At 35.6% G+C, this 15,327-nt stretch overlaps 1 protein-coding gene across 5 annotated transcripts in view; it reads left to right on the top strand.

The window, feature by feature from the left end:
- Window positions 1–15,327, top strand: part of ZNF236 (zinc finger protein 236) — a 72,585-nt gene that overhangs the window by 38,409 nt on the left and 18,849 nt on the right. For 4 of the 5 annotated variants that reach the window (XM_066184539.1, XM_066184542.1, XM_066184544.1 and 1 more), the window contains 10 exons: window positions 910–1,170; window positions 1,425–1,675; window positions 2,309–2,410; window positions 7,291–7,442; window positions 8,563–8,669; window positions 8,764–8,915; window positions 9,032–9,244; window positions 9,765–10,044; window positions 10,490–10,593; window positions 14,264–14,629. In XM_066184539.1, coding sequence (XP_066040636.1) covers window positions 910–1,170; window positions 1,425–1,675; window positions 2,309–2,410; window positions 7,291–7,442; window positions 8,563–8,669; window positions 8,764–8,915; window positions 9,032–9,244; window positions 9,765–10,044; window positions 10,490–10,593; window positions 14,264–14,629 — 1,988 coding nt within the window. The remainder of the gene's footprint in view (window positions 1–909; window positions 1,171–1,424; window positions 1,676–2,308; window positions 2,411–7,290; window positions 7,443–8,562; window positions 8,670–8,763; window positions 8,916–9,031; window positions 9,245–9,764; window positions 10,045–10,489; window positions 10,594–14,263; window positions 14,630–15,327) is intronic. The other variant, XM_066184552.1, reaches the window with a different exon arrangement.

A 15,327-nucleotide genomic window follows, 5' to 3' on the forward strand; every position in this document is an offset into this window, starting at 1 on the left:
AACCTACTGCTGATTTTTATCGTGTGTATTGGTAGATAAACAGTAATCCTAGTATCTGTCACTTAATTTGTTGTGGCGTCTGATGTGGTGGTCATAGACTTCCAAGGTGACTGTAATCATAAGCTGTCCCTAACTTTTCCTGATTTTATTAAATCTTGCTTCTTTAATCTTCCATTTCTTAGCATTCATATTGCCTTCTTTCTAGCTCTCTCCTGGGATGCTACACGTGTAATCCTTAAAATTCTTGTTGCAATCCATTTCCTAACCTTTCCTTCCATCTGTTTTGTATCTCAGTGTAGTCTTAAAGGGAAACCCCTCTAGCACCTCTGGAAGGAAGGACATAGCGAGTGCTGTGTACTTTGAGAATACAAGGGGGAGGCTTTCCCCACTCAAATATTTTTTTCACATGGCATTATGAGAGACAGGTTGTGCCTTGTTCCAGAGGTATTCAGGATGGACACACTTCTTTTCCCAAGGGTTTTGTTGTTAAGTGTAGTGGTAGTATATATAAGGAGAACCATATCTTTTTCTCTAAACTTTTGTGGACAGTTTTTTAAGCTGAATTGAGGAAAATACACGTCAGTGATAATATACTAGTCTGGAGAACTGCTATACCATCTGGAACGGAAAAATTAAACCCAAGTATTTTAATGGAGACAAAGCATGATCAGAAAAGGAGATTGGACTGTAGAACACAACTAAAACTACTCAGATAGTATTGTTTTTAGCCCTGCCAGGTTGTTTGTAACTTAATAAAGTTTAGTATCTGGATTTTCTTAATTGAAGCTTCTTCCATCCATACAGCTGTTATCTTAGTTTGGTTTATTTCAGATATTTTAAAATTGAGTCCTTTAATAACTTTGCAAATCAAACTCTTAAATATTTTAAATTCTGCTTTCTCTTGAAAAGGTCTCATACAGGTGAAAAGCCATTTAAGTGCTCTCAGTGTGGAAGAGGCTTTGTGTCAGCTGGAGTTCTGAAAGCACATATTAGAACACACACTGGATTGAAAGCTTTCAAGTGTGTTGTGTGCAACGGGGCCTTCACTACCGGTGGTAGCCTCAGGCGACACATGGGGATCCATAATGACCTTCGACCATATATGTGTCCCTACTGTCAAAAAACATTCAAAACATCCCTCAACTGTAAAAAACACATGAAGACTCATAGGTATGCTTGCAATTTTTGCATGAATCTCTCAATGAAATTCAGCTGCCATTCCTTAAAGATACTTGGAAAGGCAGCTTTGCTTTGTAGCAACTGTATATATTTAAATAAGGATTTTTATTTATGGGTAGCAAACCTTAGGTACCTTTGCAGGTATAGTAGTAAATTGTGGTGTATAGTAAAAATAAAAAATTATTCATATAAATAGGATATATGTCTAACTGAAACCATAAAGACTTTCTCACCTTACTTTGTAGATATGAACTTGCACAGCAACTTCAGCAGAATCAGCAGTCTTCTTCAATAGATGATTCTACAGTAGATCAGCAGAGCATTCATGTTTCTACGCAAATGCAAGTGGAAATTCAAAGTGATGAGCTACAGCAGTCAGAAACTGTTGCAACAGATCAGCAGGCTATTTTAGAGTTAGACCAACAGCCAGTGGTAGGCACAGAAGAAACAGCACTAGAACAAGAATTGGCTGATCAGCCTTTAGAGCAAGATGAGGGTGAGTATTTCAAATGCGTTCAGGTTTCTAAAATGAGGTAAGTTTGCAGGTTCTCAAATAATTGTTTCTTGACAGGAACTAGAAAAATACAGGAAGTAAAGGCTACTTACTATATACTTAAAGTATGTAGTACAGTTTCATTCATTGGTGTTTAAGTTTACTATTAAAATAGAAAAAGATTAGGATTTGCACCCTTTAGTTGTTGCAAGCAAAACTACTAGACAAATACACAGAAAAATAATCTGTCCACAAAACCTTACCATGTCATTTCTCTTATTAAAAAACACTGCTTTATAGTCTACTTAGAAAGTAATACCTGTGGTTTGAGATGAATGTTCTATGTTCTTATTTTATTTGTAATAGTGGAACAAAGTATTTTGGTTTTGCTTCTTTGCTCTTTTTCATGGTGCAATGAGTTATCAAGTACAACAGGGGAAAATAAATAAAATGTACTATAAATAAAGATTTAAATACTTGTTCAGCTAATAATTGTTTAATTTTTTAATGCGAACATTCAGATGACTGTAAAACACGGGTGTTTCAAAACAACTGAAATATCCATTTAATTGCATCTCTTTTCCTTGATATTTTCCCTTTTTCTTTCTCCCTTTACTCTCCCTTTCCCCATTTCAGATAGATTTGTCACATCCCAGCATGCATTACAGGAAAACATCACTCAGTTTGAACAACAGACTATAACACAGCAGCCATTTGATCAACAGAGCTTATCACAAGGTTAGTAATAAATAAAGGAGGTAAAAAGTAGTTTTTATAAATCTGGCTTTACAGCATAGCTATGATAAAACATTTCTAAAGTGGGCATCTGCAGTCATAGTAACTGCAATGCAGAGAACTTGGAAAAAAATTACCATTCTGAAGCTATACTTGGTAGAATATTATGAATAATTAATTTTTTTCTTCGGCTTTTGTGAGCTGATGTCTAGTTATTACAGTATGGGTTTTATAGTCAAGCATTTCATATTCTTTCCTTGATTGTGTTTGAAATTGCCGTGGCAGTAGGCAGTTTGCATGAGTTTTCCCCTCAATATACATGCTCATAACCTGAGATGATCAGAAACATAGTCTTCAGATTTGAGTGAGTAGCTACTGGGATTCATTTTGGAAAAAGACAGTGCAAAATATAGTCATGTAAAAATCATACTTTCACCTATTAACAGCAGTTTCTTTTTATATTTTATAGAGCAATGAAACTAGCAAACTTAGAGATCGTAAGCACTTGGAAACTAATTTTTTTCCTATAAAATACAGAGAACTATGTGTAGGCGTGTGTAGCCTGCAGGTAGTGAAGAAATGACTGTTTTTCTTTGCTTTTCACAGCTGGGATTCTTGAATTGTTCCATAATATGAAGCTTCATTTTGGGGTTTTTTTGGTGGTTGTTTTGGGTTTTGTGGCAGGTGGGCTGTTGCTGAGGGGGAACATTCCAGGGGTTTTCATTGGTTTTGGTTTGGAAGCATGCACCACTGGCTTATCTCCTTGTTTCTGACTCTAGGCAGTAACTTCATGTAGCTGGTAACCAGTAATTGGTATTCTGTCTGCACAAACTTCTCTGTTCTTAGTTTCATTCCCTTTTAATTGTATAGTATCATTTGTAAAAACTTAATTGACTGTGGTAAGTTGCATCATGCTGTGAAGAAATAGTATAATTTACCAATTTTAATTCTCTAGGTTGTGCTGATTTGCATGTAAAAAAAAGAAAATTAAAGTCTCCACCTTTATTAAACAAGACTGATCCAGGTCCTCTTAAAATATTATGATTATTTTCATTGGTTGACTTCTACAGTTTTTCAAATGAATGAGAAGACTCTGGGGAAAAAAAAAGCAGTCTTTTGTTCTACATTACTCTGAAGAGTGGTGGTTTGTTTTTTTTTTTTTTTTTTTTTTTAATGGCTCCTTAGGATTTATAATCCCAATGAGTAACTCATGTTTTGTTATTTAAACTTCAGTTTCTGTGTATATGTATCATCTGTATTATGTAAATAACAAATAATTTCTTGGGGAGGGGAAAGACTCCTAGAACTCACAAAACAATTCTTTCATCATCAGAAATCTAGACTGATCATCAATATGCTATAAAATTGGTTCAGAGAAACAGAACATGTGTGGTGTGGGCATTTTAAAGTCTCATTTGTATAAGATGTTTCCTATTCTACTTGGAATCTCATCCACAGATTCCCAACTCTTTGAAGTTTCCTTGAAGATCCTGGAGCCCTTCAAAATTTTTGAATTTCAGGTAGGTAAGCATTTGCGCGGATGCATGCGTTAAATTGGTCGACCCTCTCCCTATGTCTGCATCTGTGCTTCATGCTCCTAATTTCTTTTTCCTATCAGCTAGGCAGAACATTCAAGCTTAAAACACTGTCTTTTTTATTCTTGATATTTATAGGCTGTATTATTTTTAAAATATTTTGCTTCAGTGTTGATTAATAAAATGACATAGGAGTTTTAAAAAGATCTTTGAAAGGTTTTTTTGATTTTTCTTTTTCCTTTTTTAAGGAAAAAACGCCAACTTTGCATTTTAGACAGATGAGGCTAATCTCTAGGTCTGCATAGACCTGGCAGAACTTTGTTTCTTCTTTCAGGTTTGTTTGTAATACTTTTGTTGAATTTCATGTTTGTTCAGGTAGATTTTCTTCCTCATGTGTTCAGACTTGGGAAGAAGTGCAGATCCTCTGAGAGTGCTACTGTATCATGATTCATTTGAGCTAGATTTGAAGGCTGGGGAAGAGGACTTATGTTCTTTGTAGTGCATTCAGGCATCTTCATTTGAAGACTTCTAAGTGAAGTCAGAACAAACAAATGTGTCTTTTATCTGAAATTGTCTTTGGGTTTTTGACTATCATCTGTCACCAAATGTGTTTTCATATAAATTATATCACCTTTACTTCCTTTAAAGTGTCCCTGTAAGCATTGAATGATAATTCAAATAGTGGTGACAGGCAAATCGTCTTGAAAAACCAGAAGTCCAAATGCTGGTAGTTCTGTAGCCCATACAAATACACCCTTGCCACCAGAATGCTATTTGCTTTCCTAAGAAGCTGATCTGCAATCTCAGGACTTAGAATTCTGATCTTTCAGTAACTGTTTACATGTATTTGCAGTCAGTACTGCTCAGCTGGTTGCCTTTGCCTAAGAAGCAAACCTGCAGAACATGTAATTGATAGTCACTGTTCCCTCCTGAGATGCACATGTTCATGTCAATGTTTATAATGTTAGAATTTAAAAAGGTCTGTCAATAAGGACATGAAATTTCTTCTTAATTAAATATTGTATTTAATACAATCTGTCATACTGTTGTTTTCTCATTCTCACATGCAAGACATATCTTTCTACTAGTAAAATGATTTCCAGAGTATTCTGGGTTTTGTTATGTTTTGTTAGTATAGAAGATAATAGGTTGGATGATGTTCTAAACCTGAAAAAACCCGAAGCAATACAAATGATTACTTATACTGGAAAACACAAAATCCAATTCCAAGTTCAGAGGACTTTGTAGTAAGAGGCTCCCCTTATTATACAGACCTTGAGATGTTCTCTCTTCTTTTAAGAGTGATCAGAAGCTTCTGGGAAACAACATACAGTGATGAAAACAAGAACAGAAAATAAAGATTGGGAAATTTCTCACACTGAATGTCTGGGTTTTGGTGTTTGGTGGTATGGGGTTTTTTTAGTGCAGTTCTGTAGAAATAGTGTGGTGGTAGCAAATGCCTTTAGAATGCTCACAACTGTCAAATCTTCTTTAAATTTTGAGGGGAAATTGACCCTTATGCTAGGAATTGAGCAAAATGGGGATGCATCACATATATTCTTGTTAAAGCTTTGGTTTGTATTTATTCCAAAACTACTGTAAGAAGTAGCATTTCTTTCTTCAGTTTGTCCTCAAATACCTCTACTTTCAGAACTTCTCTTCCTGAGTATTTTGTTGCATGATCCTGGGAAATTTTTCAGGATGTCAGCAATTTATTCAAACGTGGCGAAATGAAATAGGTCATACTACAGTAACTTCTTTTTTCCTTCTTAGCTAGTAAAATTTACCTACTGACTGAAAAAGAAGTTTCAGGTTGTTATATAGTATATTTAACAGTTTGGAGTTTTTTATGTAGGGCATGTAAGTAACATCACTTTGCTTCAGTTTCTTGAGTCTTGTTTTTTTGTATTCTCATCCCATGTAGTGGGAACATCATTTTTCTATAAAGGTACTTCTAAAATTTATTTGAGAAGTAGAAATTAGCAACCCTTCTATCACTGCTGAACTTTTCGTTGCTTTCTTCAGGCTACTTATTGTCATTTCACAAAGGGTAATTGAGGTGCAAGGTCCAGCTTTTAGGATCCTTTTTTTTTTGTACATCTGTGGTGCTTCTAGGAGAGAAAATAATATACAAGTTTCACCATTAGGTTTGGTGATTAGTTATGACCTGATTAATAATGCTTTCAAGATGTATTTGCATTTGTGCATTTTCATTCTATAGTGGAAGCAGTAGCATACAAATAGGGTTTTTTTTCCTCTACTGATTACAATATTCTGCTGTGGAAAGTGTCTTTTGGGAAAATTTCTGCTTATACTCAACACATCCAGGTTTTTGTTTTATTGTTGCTCAAAAACATTCTTTAAGCATTGCTTTTTGGCCTTTGATGCTGTGATCATCTGATGTGGGTTTGTTTCTACCCTGTTTTCATAATCTTCACCCTTTTTGTCCACTAAAGGCAAACTGCACAGAAGTACTGAAATTGTTGCCTGTATATACTGATACCTGTGGTTTAATTTTTTTCCACGTGACACTGTGGATTTTTTTATACTGGAAGTATTAAGACTTAAAAGGGCTGATAAAAGGCCATCTCTAATAACATTAAGAAACACTGCAATCTGAGCTGTATTTCCCTGGCTCTCAATCATTGGTGCTATCATTTCATTCATTCCTTTAGAAAAGGAGATAATTAAGATCTGCTATTTCTAATTTTGGAGAACAAAACCAAATAAAAAATTCAGGGTTTTATACTGGAAATGTGAATAAAAATGTGTTTATTTTTTACTTTGCAGTTTGCCTTTGAGAGGCTCTACTTTACTATTATCTAAAGAGTGGGAATATGTGGAGGAGATCCAAAGTAGGAGAAAATGGGGTTACTTTATCAGAAACTGGAGTTCTCCTATTGGGTCATCTCCTCCACTCACCCGCCATCCTCCCCACTGAGCTTTGCATCCTTGTGATCGGCTTCCAGTGTAGTTAAGGGAGCGTGGTACCAACGTGGATAAAGGGAGATGGGTCAACCTGTTTGACACATGCATGCTTACATACAAGAAATTCAAAATTTCAATGGCTCTAAGGTAATAGTGGCATCCTGAAGAAACTTCAAACAGTGTTTTTCTGTGGAGGAGATTTTCCAATAGAATTCCAGCTAACGGTAAGTAACCCTGTTATGCCTATTATGTAGATGCCAGAAAAGTGTGGGTTTTGATGCTCAACAGTGAAGAGTACAAGTATTACTATATGGTAATGCTACTTATTCTCTTTTGAAGGTAATCTTCAGAAAAGTGTGGTGTCATTCAAAGTCCAAATCAGTGTATTTTACAGGTTTATGACTGTTTAATTTCTGGCAGGTTTTACTGTGAATGACAGCTACAATCAACAGACTCAATTTCCAGCTGTACAACAGCTGCAGGATTCAAGCACACTTGAATCTCAGGCTCTTTCAACGAGTTACCATCCACCTGCCCTTCTTCAGGTTCCAAATACAGACACTATTAACGTAGTAAGTACTACTTGAAGGCAGGATTAATTGTTCTGTGTTCAGTCATGACTTTCTTGCACCGTTTCATTGGTGATTAGGTAAAATGAGAAGTCAGAAAAGTTTCAGGATTTCTTCTCTCGCTCCTTCTGTTTAACGACTGGAAAACAGAAAGGTGAGGAGAGGATAAGTGACTTGACTACAGTTTCTGAAAAGGAAGTGTATGTTTTGATCCTCTAGACTTAAAAATACAATAATGTTGGATTGTGAGTTTAAAACTAAGGAGAAGATGTAATGTTACAAAATAATTTTACATTATTGCATTATATTCTCTCCTAATGATTAAATTTCTATAGACATATATGATCAAGCAATTAAAAAAAAGCATTACAAATCTTAAGTGATCATTCAGAGAGCTTGCATATTGCAGTGTGTGATGATTGTGCATGGTTCTCATTAAGGTAAATTTGTAAAAGGGCTCAATTGCTCAAAATACAGTTTAAATGTAACTTTTTATGACAGTAGAAGTACCTGGCATGAAGACAATTTGTTGTCTTTACCATGATGATCTCTATGAGATACTGTCCCTTCAAGCTTTTTTATAAAGTGCAAATGTTGTCAGTGAACTGGTGGGGGTTTTAGGATCTGGAAGAGTTTGAGTCATTTCAGCCTACGGGCTTTGGAATCTCCTGGCTTCAGATTTTGAAACATACTCTTGTTCTCAAGGATTGTTCTGTCATGGCTTTTACTTACAGGAATGTTCAGAAAGTAGTGAAGTATGCCAGCAACACTGTGTTTTGCTGCTTACTCAGTGTTTAAAATGGCTGCTCTAGTTTTAAATTTAACTCCTCAAACACCTGAAAATCTAGACAATTCAGATACATTTTTGTGGAGATTCAGAGAAGTGTAAGGGCAGTATGTTGTCTATTTATCTCAGTTCAGTAGCTGAACATTTTGATGCTTTCCTTCTCACTATGGAAGAGTGAGGTATTATATTGCACTCTTAATTTCCTGTCAAAATGTAAGAAAGCATAAATTTAATTATTTGTGTTGACTGTAAATGCTGTAGTTCTTTTCTTGCCTATTTGTGAGACTGCATTTAAGTATTGTGTTACTGAGATTCACTTAAGGCTTTGATTTTTAGACCACTCGCCTGATACAAGATCAGTCACCACAAGAGGAGCTTGAATTGCACACCCAACGGCCTCATTTTCTTGAGGATAATGAAGATCAAAGTAGGCGTTCATATAGGTATGTTACACTTCTAGCTTTTGTAACAGAATTTCAGGGATCTTTTATGGCTAATAGTTATATGAAACTAATGAAAATTATTTTCTTCTAATAGATGTGAATATTGTAACAAGGGTTTTAAGAAATCCAGCCATTTGAAACAACATGTACGATCACATACTGGTGAGAAACCTTATAAATGCCAACTCTGTGGCCGTGGTTTTGTTTCCTCGGGAGTTCTTAAGTCACATGAGAAGACACATACAGGTAAACAGAGTATACTAGCTGTATATTAGCTTAACCCGTGTTTGGGTTTTGTAAATGTCCTGTGTGAGTAAACTTAAACAAATAGCATGCTACTTATTTGTTTCTGTTACTTTAAGGAGTTAAAGCATTCAGCTGTAGCATTTGCAATACCTCCTTCACAACTAATGGCAGCCTTACCAGGCACATGGCAACTCACATGAGCATGAAGCCTTACAAGTGCCCATTCTGTGATGAAAGCTTTCGAACAACTGTTCACTGCAAAAAACATATGAAAAAACATCAGGCAGTCTCCTCAGCTGTAGCAGCAGCTACAGATACTGGAGGGGGAGGTAAATGATTTCATTTTTACTTTTACAGTCCTTACTGCATAAGAAATACAGATGTTTTGGTGGATTACATGAATGCTGTAACAGTAATGGTACAAAATAGGCTTCCAGCATGGATAATGTCTGCTGTTCAGAGCTGCTGAAATCACTCTGTTATCTGAATTGTTTAAAGAAATTAGTTTTCCAGGATCTGTCCAGTGCATTAAAGGTATTGTATGTGACATAGCTACTTTAGTATGTCGCTGAAGCAGAAGATTTTTTTCATGTATTACTTAACCTGTGTTAGTTATTACAAAAATCAGAATCATAAATCCTTTTTAAAAATAAGTACAGACATGAGTAGTTAGACCTCTAAAAGAGATTAAAGTTCATAATAGTGCAAGTCCAAGCACAAAACGTAGTGGCTGTGTGTTTAATAACAAACCCTTCAATATTGTGTAATTTCAGCTGACAGATTAAACTAAACATAAATGTGGTTTTTTTTAAGTTTGATTTTTTTTGTTGGGTTTTTTTTACTTAATAGTTGCATGTGTTGAAGATGATGATGAGACCTCTGAAAGAACTTCCAGAAAATCTCGTCCTAATGTCATAACTTTCACAGAAGAAGAGACAGCAGAATTGGCAAAGATTAGGCCTCAAGAAAGTGCCACTGTTTCAGAGAAAGTTCTTGTCCAATCGGCTGCAGAGAAGGACAGAATTAGTGAGATCAAAGATAAGCAAGCAGAACTGGAAGCAGAGCCCAAATATGCCAACTGTTGCAGTTATTGTCCCAAAAGCTTTAAAAAACCCAGTGATTTAGTCAGGTGAGGAATGGAGAATTTTCATATGTTTTTAATTTGCTGAATAGTTCACTAGAAACTTTAGCAATAGCAGTTTCTTATGACTCTTTATGCCCAAGTTGAAATATTTACGTAAATTTTTCTTTTTCGCAGTGGTTTTAACTTGGGTCAAAATGTTATATATTCTGAATAGGACTAGTCCAGCTTTTTCGTATTCATTTTCCTGCAGTACTAAAATTATTATTATGAAGTTTTATAGTAAATTGTTTTTTCTTGCTCTAATACTTGCATATAAAAACTTGTAAAAATTTTTTGAAAAAATGCAAATACTTAATCATCTTGTTCTGCCTAGTATAATGCTAGTATAAGTATTTAATTAATTCTAACATTTATAAGGTAGAAAATAAGTATTTGTACAAACTGACATAAAAGTAGAAAATCACTTACACATGTATCCTGGAATTAATAGGCATGTTCGTATCCATACTGGAGAGAAGCCTTATAAGTGTGATGAATGTGGAAAGAGTTTCACTGTAAAGTCCACTCTGGATTGTCATGTTAAAACACACACAGGTCAGTAAGATTTTGTTTTCTAAAAAACACAGGTCATTTTTTAGAAGCTGATTGCTTTCTTGGCCAGCTGTTTAAGTGTAGATTTTGCAAGGATTGCTATGTTTCACTGTGATCCAGTATGTGGAACTGTGGATGGCAGTGCTGGGGGAAATTTGGTACTTACGGCACTATCAAATGAATCGCATCAGAGCATTCTGAATAAACCATGTTATTACTGCCTTCTGTATTAACAGGCTTCGAAAGCATAGTCTTAGCTCATGCAAAAACTGTGTGTGTAAGTATCCTGAATATGTTCATGTCAAATCTTCTGTAGGATTTCAATGATAAATGATTTTCCTGAGTAAGAAGGTGGAGTTGAGGGCGTCCTATAAAATTAAGTTAGAGGAAAAAAACCTATAAACAATAATGTTTGTGCTGCTATGTTAACTGGAAAATAAGAGAAGAAAATTTTGAGCATTCAGCAGTTTGAATCTTGCACGTTTAATGTAAACTTAGTATCTGTAATATTTAGATTTTTAGAGTAGGTTTTTGTATTCCTGAGAGAGGTCTGATTTTAGTAGTAGTGTTTTTCAACTACGATTTTGCACTAATTAAAAAACCCCCTTCTTTCATACTTATTTTCTTCTTACCATTGAACTTCTGTACAGTCCTGAACTAATTAGCTTCTAAAACTGTCGACAGTTTCATTAAGTTTCATAATTATCTCTTTCCAAAAATAATAAAAAAAAGATAAAAAGCTTTTAATGCTGTAATGTATGATTATTTTCCTCATGGAAGCTCCCTCTTAATTTTACTGTATTTGTACTTTCTACTGTTTAGTAAGAAATAGTACTCCTGTTACATGAAATTGTTGTGTAGATCAGGACAGACAGTAGCAGATAGTAAGGATAATGAAAGTAACAAAGGAGGGATTGTGCCATGTACCTCCAGGTTCAATCAGTTTACAAATTGTGGGATTCTCAATAAGAGATTGCATCTCTTTGCTAACTAACTTTAATGGAGTATTTTACATTAGTTTTATCCAGTTGTTTTCTGAACACAGAAAAACTGGGTAAAAAGGAATGGCCTTTGATACAGTCAGTAGTAAGTTCCTGGATTCAAGTTTGATTTTCAGTTTGCCATCTTGATAATTTTGTTCCTATGTCCACTAGTTTTTTGTTTGAGAAATAAAGAGAAATTGTTTCCCCTTCTTAATTTTTAAGTTCTTTATGGTTGCACAGACTTTTTGATAAGATATAATGGAGCCTTGTAAATTATTATTTTAGCATCCTTAAACAGACTTTCCCAACCTGAAATTCATTTTCTCTTTCACATTACATATAGTACAATTTTGAGAGTTTGAGTCCTTGCTCAGGTGTTTAAGAACTCTTCTGCTGACTTCCAGCCTTGTGAAAACTGTCCATATAAACCATTTGTGTTCAGTCTTAGAACTGTTTTTCTTTAGTTCATGAGAAGACTCTGTCCTTTCATCCTGTGACAGCTTTTTTATTAAGGTCTTTTCGTATAAAAGCAGCATAAAATTCCAAAAATCCATATACAGTGGAAATCTGATCTTCGAAGAGTGCTCACAGATTTGTGAGGTGTAATTTTCACTGCAAAAGCCATATCACCTTTTCCCTATTGTAATTCATTTTATCTTATGGGAGTTTTTTTTCCATGTTCTTTTATACTTGGGCCAGCTTGTGCTGGATACAGTTTAGCTAATGTGCAGTTTTCTGCATTTGAGCCTGGATTGCTTTCTGGACTGCTGTCTTAATCTGTGGGCAATACCTACACCTAACAGTTCATTGGTTTCATATTGAGACGTACATAATTTACTTAAATGAACAATAAAAAAACCTTTTACAGTATTACTGTAACTCCCCTAAAAATAGTTCAGTTTGAAAAGTTATTCTGTTCCTCCCCTGCAAATGAAAGTTGCCTGGATAGGAACCTGCCAGATATTATCTGTAATCAGCACTGATCCAGAGAATTAGTTTGGGGCTTTACTAGAAGATTGGAAGTTTCTCAGTGAGGTGTATGGTTCTTTATCTGACCACTTAGCTCCTGCATCTGAATGTAGCATAAAGTGGGATAACTGAAGTCATGTATTACTGGATTTCTGTCTTCATTGCTTTTCCAGTTTCCTGATTATGTAACAGTTTTTGTTAACTTGTTAGTTGTGTAGCCAGTAGTGTGGCATGCCAGTGGCATAAAACACATTTAGTTTTTACTGTGTTTGGAAGCAGTGCCAATATAGTGTTCCCCATTCCCCGATGACTTTTCGTCCAAATTTGTGATCATCTTCCCTCCAAGCTTCCTTTGTGGATGCCAGCTTGAAACTACTAAACTACTGAACACATAGTTCAACCATCTTTCTTTTTTCTTTTCAGGTTCCTAGTATTTACAAAAAAGGGCCAAGAGTCAGGTCATAATCACATTGCATATTTAAATAACAGGACTTCAGATGTCCTGTTTGTTCCTTCCTGCTTATTTTTTGTTGGTTTTCTTCTCTCTTTCTGCTACTTTCCCACCCCCTTTTCTCCCAGTGGGTGGAGGTTTTTAATTTAATGAGAAAAACTGCTGGATGCTTCCTCTGTGGCACTGTGAATGTGGTAGATGACTTTGCTGCAGCCCAGATTCCCATTGTTTTACTGGTTCATGTTGTTGGGCTCTTTCTTCTCCATTTGTTGAAACAGAACATTGTCAGAGGTTTACTAAGTTTTATTGAATGAGAAGTGACAACAGTGTGCCAGGGTTTTGTAATTTGAAGTAGGTTGAACTGTAATTCAGGAAATTGATGAGAGATTCTTCTGTATCATTGGAAACTAGCACTCAATAGTAGGAATCATAGGCACATATTGTTCTTGTGATTTCTTTACGAAATGCATTGCTTTCTTTCCCTTGTTTAGCTAGGAAGCAATATTGTGCTCCTGGGAATTTCAGGAGTTAAAGTGGGTTTTCAGCTGCAGTGGCATGTTGTCTGCCAGATAGTTACATAATGCTTTTTTGTGAATTGCACAGCTGTGCATATGGTTAAAGGAACTCTCTAGTTTGCTGTTACTTGTAGTACATTAAAAATTCCATTTGAGACCAAGGATATTTTTCAGATGTTATGCACTCTGAAAGGAGAGACAAAGTACATGTATAGACCAGATTTCTGTACTTCTGAATTACTTTGTGGGGTTGATATTTTGTTTTAGAATGTTATCTCAATTTTAATAGTTTCCTACCTGTAATCCATTAATACTGGTTAGTTGAGGCAGCTTTGAAACAGAAGAATAAATCTGGTGGAATTAAACAGGAAATGAGTGTGTAAGTAGGAGTCAAATGCTGAAGAGGTCAAGATGCAACTTATTTCTCCAGTTTATGAGCTTTGTAGTTGGAATAACTGGATTAGTCAGGAACATGAGATGAGGAGGATGACAGAGGCATGAAGGTGACCGAGTAAGATTCTGCATAAAAGCTTTAAAAGCATGTGGAGTTTTAGTATTAAAAGGAAAAAGTTAATATGCCCTTCACTGAGAACCTTAATTCACTTGAAAAGCAGCCAAATTAAAAAGTCCAGTTATTTCAAATGTATTCAAATTAGGTTAGACTCTGTTACGGGGTTTGTTAAATGGATGATTTAGTCCTGTCAATCTTTTTAGAGGTTTAATCACTTATCTTTCTGGTTTTGAAACTTTCCTAGGCCAGAAGCTGTTCTGTTGTCACGTGTGCAGTAATTCTTTTTCTACGAAAGGCAGCCTAAAAGTCCACATGCGCCTGCATACGGGAGCAAAGCCCTTCAAATGCCCACACTGTGATTTGCGGTTTCGCACTTCAGGGCGCAGAAAAACCCACATACAGTGTCATTATAAACCGGATACAAAGAAAGTTAGGAAGCCTGTTGCCCGGACTTCAACTGAGGGACTACAACCTGTCAGCCTGCTTAATTCATCCTCAACAGACCCTAATGTTTTCATCATGAATAACTCTGTTTTGACGAATCAGTTTGATCAAAATTTACTTCAGCAAGGACTTGTGGGCCAGGCTATCCTGCCTGCTTCAGTGTCAGGTAAAAATGGACGGGGTGATGGTGGCGTGGTGGAGATCAAGTTATGAAATTTGCTTTTTATTAGAGTTTGGAGAGTTTTGCCAAACACTGCTTGCCAGGCAGGTAAGAGTTGTACTGAATTCATGGTTTGATGCACAGTGGTGACATGAATAGAAATTTAATTTAAGAATGGAGGAAAAATATATGCACTTCACCGCAAAGTCTCTTAAGTTATGCTGTGGTATTGCACAGCAGAGAGGACGAAAATGCAGATAACAAATAGCTCAATAACTTGTATTCTTTGTGATAATTCTTTGTTGGTTTTATAAAAAAAAAAAAGCAGAACAGTTACTGTGTTTGTGTACACTGGTTATTTATGTGAATAATGAAGAGTGTCTTTTAAATGCATATCGTCTGCTATACATGTGTAGTTATTTCTCCAAAATAGAAAAAAGGTACCCATACACAAAAAGAAAACCAACCAAAAGACCTCCAACCTCAAAAAAAAGCAAGAAAACTCTTTAGCGATACAAAAAACAAGTAGTGTAGGTGTGTATGTTAATTAATTAAGTGCCTAGCATATGAAGTCTCACCAACTGGCCGTGACTACAGCTGCATTAGCACATTAAATGTGCCACAGGCCATTCTTTGAAGCTAGCTGGCACAGAATACCCAACATTCTTCATGTTGCAAGAAAGTGACCTTTTGAGAATGATCCT

The sequence above is a fragment of the Chamaea fasciata genome, unplaced genomic scaffold, assembly GCF_029207755.1.
Source record: "Chamaea fasciata isolate MVZ Bird 193981 ecotype frontalis unplaced genomic scaffold, bChaFas1.0.hap1 SCAF_1, whole genome shotgun sequence".
In the NCBI taxonomy this organism is placed as follows: domain Eukaryota; kingdom Metazoa; phylum Chordata; class Aves; order Passeriformes; family Sylviidae; genus Chamaea; species Chamaea fasciata.